This window comes from Urtica dioica, chromosome 4 (genome assembly GCF_054948205.1).
Source record: "Urtica dioica subsp. dioica isolate 48M chromosome 4, U.dioica_male_clone48M_v1_H2, whole genome shotgun sequence".
NCBI lineage: Eukaryota > Viridiplantae > Streptophyta > Magnoliopsida > Rosales > Urticaceae > Urtica > Urtica dioica.
This window is the reverse complement of record NC_142759.1, coordinates 4,675,869-4,683,425: the sequence shown is the minus strand read 5'-3', so window position 1 is coordinate 4,683,425 and position 7,557 is coordinate 4,675,869. Positions and strand designations below refer to the sequence as shown.

The following is a 7,557-nucleotide window of genomic DNA, read 5'->3' as shown; positions in this document are numbered from 1 at the left end:
TAATAGTTTGAAAATTAAAATTAAGGTGTTTATCAAAAGTTTGAAAATATGAAATATTATTGGAATCACTGTCTTCCGATGAAGTATTTGTGTAACTCTCTCAAATAATAGTGGAAGTTAGCTTGGTCTAGTGGTAATCTCACACATACCTCGTTTGAAATGTCGGATTTATCCTAAAGCATGTAATCTTTGTTAATAGTGCCACGTGAGATTGCACTGCTATGCTAATATATTATGTAATCTTTGAAAATATGAAATATTATTGGAATCACTGTCTTCCGATGAAGTATTTGTGTAACTCTCTCAAATAATAGTGGAAATTAGTTTGGTCTAGTGATAATCTCACACATACTTTGTTTGAGAGGTTGGATTTATCCTAAAGCATGTAATCTTTGTTAATAGTACCACATGCGATTGCACTGCTATGCTAATATATCATGTAATCTTGACCAATAATATTACTTAAAAAAAAAAAACTCTCCCAACTAATAATAATAGAAAACAAAAAGAAAATATAAAAAATATAAAACTGCAAAAAACAAATTCCAAATATAAACTTTTATGATGGAGCAGATATTGGGCAGGAGGAGGACCTCAAACTTAATTGGACCTGAAACCTGACTTTTACTCTCCGGGCCTGTAATTTTATTTATGAATATCAGCCATTAAAGAAACGTATGTTACGTACATTGATCGCCCATAAACGTAAGGTCCAATAAGTGGTCAATTTGGTTTCTTAATAAGATTAGCGAAGAAGAGTGACGTTGGGAAAGAACCCACAAAAGTGGGCATTATGGGACCGACTGAGAAGAGGCTTTGGCAACACTATCAAATTTCCAAAACGCTTGAAACGTTATCTCTGAACAAACGACAACTGAATAGTCACAATCACTCGGACCTCAAAGCACAGTTGAGCATTGTTCAGAGTGACCACTCCTTCGTTGTCTAGTACTACTTTCTCTACCATGTCCCTTTGGCTCTTCTTTCATCTACAGATAGTTGGGAAATTATACATAAATAAATAAGCACCAGCCTGGTTCTCTTTCCCTTTTTCTTTTCTTTTCTTTTCAAGCAACAGTCATGGAAAGTGAAGGAAAGGACCAGAGAGAATTTGGTAGTAAGAGAGATGGTTAACATCATGATTCATGGATAAACAAAATTAGGACTTTTGTGGGATAGGCCGTGGACTATTTTACGAGTGACATTCTGATTACTATGATTATTTTTTATGGCAATGTAGCTCTCAAACTATTGATGTTGTTCCATTTTAGTCGATTTATAAAGTATTAATTTTTTTAAAATAAATTAAGTATTGGACAATTATCAAATGTAATTAACAAACTTAATAACTTGTTTACAATTACAAGCAAAACCAAGAAAATTCGATCTTATGCTAGATGTATATTTTTTTCAAATTTTGTTCGGTTTATTTATAGTTAAAAAAATTTATAGACCCGATAAGGAAGATGTTACTAGAGGGCAAATGACATTTGATTAATTTTTCTAATTATAAAATTATGCATGGAGTCTAAGATTCACTATTTGCCACATCCTCAAATACGATAACATTGATCGTTTTGGTTGCAAAGTTTATAGCTGGATTAGCCAAATGATCTTCGACTAGAGGGCTTGAACGAGCGATACTAAAGATGCTAGATAAAAGGGGTTGAAAAAAGAGAACACACGGTGTCTAAGCAAGAGAAAGACCTAACAAGCCTCAATTGAGAGGTGTCAAATAAACAAAGAGGAGAGGAAAGAACCGAAAACCATACAAGGTTATCGAAAGCAGGTTTGTTCGTGTGCGATTACAAATCGATAAATTGGAAGCTCGCAATCGAAAGAGATGAATCGTTTGTTTCATAAAAATACTTCGTAACGGAAGGTAGATGAAGTAATACGAATGGTCATCTTATCATTAATCATTGATTTACCGTATATCGATTAGATAATAAGAGACAATTGAGTACTGAAAATTTCAAATATGATTTTTGTTCTATCAAAAATCCAATTACTTACTTATGTTTATACAACTAATTTTAAAAGTTTCATATGAGATGTCTTATATAATTACTTTATTTAAAAGACAAATGCTACAAACAAATAGTATAGATCATGGATCATTTACCTAAAAAAGCCTAAAATAGTTCTCTATTTATCTACCTATGTATTATAAATAAGGATCAAGATTTAATGTTCACAAGAATATCTAATCAAATTAGATTTTCATGCTTGTGTGGTGCACCATATGTGAAGCAAATGCGTTGGTAAAAAAAAATGAAACTCACTGATAGCTATCCTCTTCTAAAGCCTTTAATTTACTGCACAATTTTTCTTTCTCTCTCAAATATTAAGATACCATACATCTATCTATGTGTGTGTGTCCCGTGGCAGAACTAGAAATTCCAATGATGGTGGAAAAATTTGAAAAATAAAATTCAAGAAGGGAAAATTTATAAAAGAATTATGTAAATTTAAACTAAAATTATAAAATTTATAATAAAATTTAGGGTCAAAATTGTGATTTTCAAGAGTTAAAGGGGGCATTGGACCCCCTAGACCTAAAGTAGTTTCGCCTTTATGTCCATTATAAAACACATACTATCCCAACTCATCCTGGCATTCGGCACGGAAGTCAACGAAAGGAAGCGTGTCGAATGGCTTGGTGTGCCTAACGGAAAGTACAGTCTTCTGTGAGCCACAAAAATTGGCAAGGCGATTTCCGATAACTGACGGAAGTGAAAGTGGGTCAGGTGACTCCGACACCTTCCGATTCTTTAATATTTTTAATTTTTTTTTTTAATATGAACCATTAGATCAAGCAACCGTACTGAATCAAAGGCCCAAAAATATATTGCTTTATCATTATCGAAAATTTCTATTTCCATTATGACTAACGAAAATACCATTTTCGTTAACATTCACGTCAATATTGAGAAGGTAAAAAGTTACCTAACGAAAATACCACTTCCGTAGAGTTCCGAAAGACACTAACGGAAATAATATTTCCGTTTCCTTCCAATAGCCTATCATCTTCACAAATCTTTTCCATATCAATATAATAACAAATATGTATGTATAATAAACTACAACAGTTTTAATATCATACGAATATTATTTTAATATAATTCTTTGTAAACCAGAGCAGCAAAGCGCGGTTATCATGCTAGTGTGTATGTATCAAGGAATAAAGTGTCACCGAAATTCCTAGAAAGTCGGCCCAAAATTCGTTGCCGGAGAGTCAGCGGCCGACGACACGCCTGAAGCTCGTTTCGCCGTTTTTTTCGGTGGAAATTCGGCGAAACGACATGTCGTTTCGATGACAAACGACCGGTCATTTTCGCTGCACTTGGAGTATAAAACCCTCCATTTTTCCGTGGAAGTCGACGAAAGTTCGGAGAAAAGGGAAAAAAAATGTCAGAGATTTTGGGTGTGAGTTTTTGTGGGCGTGAACTCTGAACTGGGAAAAAACAAAGAAGAGAGAATGGAGAATGGAGAACGCAGACGAGAGAGGAAAAACAAATAGCTTTTTGTTTAATAAGAAAAAGAGCAACCGAGAGTCTGACATGTACTTTTTTTTTTCTTTTCAGTTTCTTTATATAATATATATTATTTGAAAATGCTCCATTATTCAACCGGTTTGGAATCTGTTGCCATTATTCTTAGATATTCTTGAGTTGTCTAAATGGTTTGTTGATGTTCGTTTTGGGTGGACTAGTGGAAAGAACAATCGTTTGGCTCATGAGTTAGGTCAATGGGCCAATTTTTCTATGGAGTCCGGTTTTTGTAATCTTGGGGAGTCTCCGCGTCCTGTGCGGAGAGCTTTTCTCGACGAGTGTCGAGTATCTATTGATGCAAGGGGTTCTCTTTCCTCGCCCGTCTCTCCCTCCGGGGTTTGACGGAGAGGTTTTATGAGGTCCATTTTCAAAAAAAAAAAAATGCTCCATTATAATACGTGAGAGCCCAATATTAAACAATATATATATATATATATATATATATATATATATATATATTATTTTTTAAAACATCTTTATATGTATGTATATATATATAAGAAAAATAATGTCTTGATTTTTTTTTTCATATATATATATATTAGTTACGTTTGTTTGATTATTTTAGTTTGAGTTTAAAATTAGACATTTAGTTTGAAGTGTTTTAAATTTGAACTACATTTAAAATATATATATATATATATATATATATGTATTTATTTCGCCACATCATTTACTTTCGGTTTTTCGTCGGCACGTCGGTTTTTCATCAAAAACGGCATTTCACTTACCTTTTTCCATAATTTTTCCGTTCGATTTTCCATCGACATGACGATTTTCCGTAAATCAGGAGGGCTCGAAACGGCAGCGAAAACGGCATTTTTTTCCTTGGTGTGTATAAATATTATTATATGTATACATATATGTACGTGTATATATATATTCTACCATCTTAATTTCCTGTATGAGTAGTTAAAGTAGGCAAGAACTGCAACTCCACTTTTTCTTTTTTTAGTGAAATGCAATTCCACCTTCCATAGTTGCCATTACACATATTTATAGCTTACAAAACTTAAACAGAAAAAATGAAAAGGATTGTACGGGTGATCAATAAACTCACAAGTCACACCACCTGGGCGGTGCGTAACTGGTCTCTATTGATTACTAAGAATGGAACCTTTGAAGATTTCTACACAATAACGTATAACTCATGTCACAAAGTCATTTCAGTAAAAATATCTCAGATGGAATTACCGAAATCCACATTGTAAAAACTAAATCATAGCAGTTAATTACATATAAAAGGTCGTACAATCATAAAAACTAAACCCAAAGCTCAGACTCAAATTTACATACAAAAAATCACACACTACACACTATGACACACCAAAAGGGATGAAATTTTTTGCACTTCTTAATTATTTTTTTCTTGCTTTTTCCCTTTGATATTCTTATACCTCTACAATTAGTGATACTTCAAATTCAAAGAACTCAAACCTGTAAAGAAGCCCCAACAAGAAGGGAGAAAAAAACTTCAAAAAAATGGACACTATAATATAACTTAAAAAAATTGAAAAAAAAGACTAAGAACTACGAACATCCCAACCAAAACAAACCTCCTATCACCACATGAAAACACTGTAAACAGACACCATCATCATAATTCCTTCCTAAACCAGAGATTAAAAATAAAAAAAATAGACCTGGAGAGAATCCAATCCACTGGTACCGATAATCACCGCCACGAAGAGACGGTCAAGAGAGGAGTCTCTTTCCAAGCCAGAGACAAAAACCCCGGGTTCGACTCGAGCAGCGAAAACAGCGAGCTGTAATTGTAGTTCCACAGCAAGATCTTTGCCTGGCTGACCGAGTAATGGCTGAGCTTAACCGGCTCAAAACCCGAGCTCTCCATCATCTCCTTCCACTTCTCTCTCCCTTCCATCCTCGTCCCGTCGGGCCTCACTGCCGCCGCGATCCGCGGCCCAAACAGAAGCCTCTCGACCCGAACCCGATCCTCCGAATCGCGGCCCAAGTTCGGCTCCAGCGACTCGAACACCGCCGTGTAGTACCTCACCGCGGCGGCGAACCGCTCGACGAAGCCCAGCCCGTTGAGGCCCGCCTCGTATTCTCCGAGCGTCACTATGGTCGGGCCGAGCGATCGGGCCAAGCGCAGGGCTTTCTGGGCCGGGCCCGCCGTGTCGTCGAGGAGGTTGTAGAGCTGGAGCATGAAGTTCACGGCGAGGACCTCGTCGTCATTTGTGCGAAAGCTCGACTCGGCCAGCTCGGCGATGGGGTCGAGGATGGGGTCGAACTCGAAGTCGAGGTCGAGGAGCTTCGCGAAGTCCGCGAGGCGGTTCGCTGTTGCGGTTAGGAATTTGGCCGGTGATTTTCCGAGGGTTTGGGCGGGGATTCCGGTGATTCGGATCTTTTCGGGCTTTCCGGTGGGCCTGGTCGCCAGGGCTTGAAGCAGAGCCGCCCATTGGACTCCATGGACGATTCCGAAGTCGACTATGTGGATCTTTTTCGCCGTCGCCGTGGCTTCCAGGATCGCCTGGTTCGCGGTCAGGTGAGCGAATTTCGAGTACGGACACGCGTCGTTCAGGGCCTTGTATGGAAGCGTTAGGTCCTCCGTCACCGGAACTTCGTCGCGTTGTTTCTCCGGCAGCGGCGGAGGCGGCGGAGAGAGTCTGGTGTAGAGAGCCTCGGAGAAGTGGAACGCCACTCTCTCGATCGGATCGCCTCTCTCCGACGCCGACGACTCTCTGATTCGGATCAGCGATTTCACCGCCCGGTCCGGGTCCGACTCGGCCAGCCTCGCGCAGTCTACCAGCGCCCTCAGAATCGGCGGCGAGGACTCGATCTCCGCCGGCGAGCTGGTCGTGATTTTCGCCGGAGATAGCGGCGGCGAGACCCACGGCGCGGAGACCTCCACCGGGTTGGGGCTAGGGTTAGGGTTAGGGATTTTCTGAGAATCGGCGAAGAGGACTCGGGAGGAGGGAAACAGATCGGCGCCGTATAGAGCAGAGAAGTCGGCATTGGCCTGGTGCGGCTGGGACTGCCACGTGTCGCAACCGGAGGGGATGTTGGAACTATCCGTTGAGTCGCCAGCTGTGCCTCCCATGATGCTATCCATCCACTCGTCCGAGTCGAACTCGCCGCCCGGCGCGGCGCCGAAATCGCCGAACCTGAAGCCGGTGGAGTTAGGGTCGAGGTTGTGGTGGGGGAAATGGAAAGCCGGCTCGGAGCCGCCGGAGAAGAGCGGGTCTTGGAAGGCCGGGCCAGCAAGGCCGAAGCCCATGGCGGGTCCAACGCCGGCCCAGGGAGCGACGGAGAATGGGCCGAGGCCGGTGAGGGTTTGGTTGATGAGCTGGTGGCTCGGCTGTGGGTGTTGCTGGTGGTGATTGTGAATATGGTGTTCTTGCTGTTGCTCTTGTTGTTGCTTCTGCTTTATCACTTGCTGAGCTATGGCCATTAGGTTTCCACTGTCTGCACACGTGTACGCCATTCTCCGGCCAACACTCGCCGGCGATATCTGCAAACAAAGCCAAATCCAAATCAGAAATCTTTACTCCTATTTCTTCCTCTGAATCAAATCGGAAGAGTCGGAGTGAGAGTTTTGGAGGAAGAGAACACGTACATGGACTGAGGCCAAGGTTTCTGTTACAGAGAGAAACGCGAATTCGGTATTTAGTTTGCTATAGAGAGAGAGAGTGTTTGAGTGAGAAGGAAGAAGACAGAGAGAGAAGAGGGAGAGAGTGATTTGGGAGTGAATGCGAATGTATTTGAAGAAAGGGGAACTAAATATATTTGTCACGGCCCTGAACTTTAATGTAATTATCAATTGGGATTGCGTTATCAACTATTAAATGGAAACAGAAACACCAAATGTAATTATTTTAGTTTTTTCAAGTGGTCTTTCTGATTACACAAAGTAAAATTCATTTTGAAGTGGAGCAGTGATACATGAGAAATAAATTGTTCTTGATATATCATTCATGTACCGAAAATTTGGGGATTGTGTATTTATGGATTTTTTTTTGTTTGAAAGGGGATTGTGTATTTA

The 7,557-nt window shown here is 40.1% G+C and overlaps 1 protein-coding gene across 1 annotated transcript; it reads right to left on the bottom strand.

The window, feature by feature from the left end:
* Positions 1-4,744: 4,744 nt before the first annotated feature.
* LOC149399536 (GRAS family transcription factor) lies at positions 4,745-7,323 on the bottom strand. The gene is made up of 2 exons (XM_089612228.1): positions 7,132-7,323; positions 4,745-7,026 (listed from the first exon to the last, which is right to left on the bottom strand). Exon 2 carries the CDS (start codon positions 6,997-6,999, stop codon positions 5,230-5,232), a length of 1,770 nt encoding a protein of 589 aa, XP_089468354.1. The 5' UTR covers positions 7,000-7,026; positions 7,132-7,323; the 3' UTR covers positions 4,745-5,229.
* Positions 7,324-7,557: the final 234 nt, after the last annotated feature.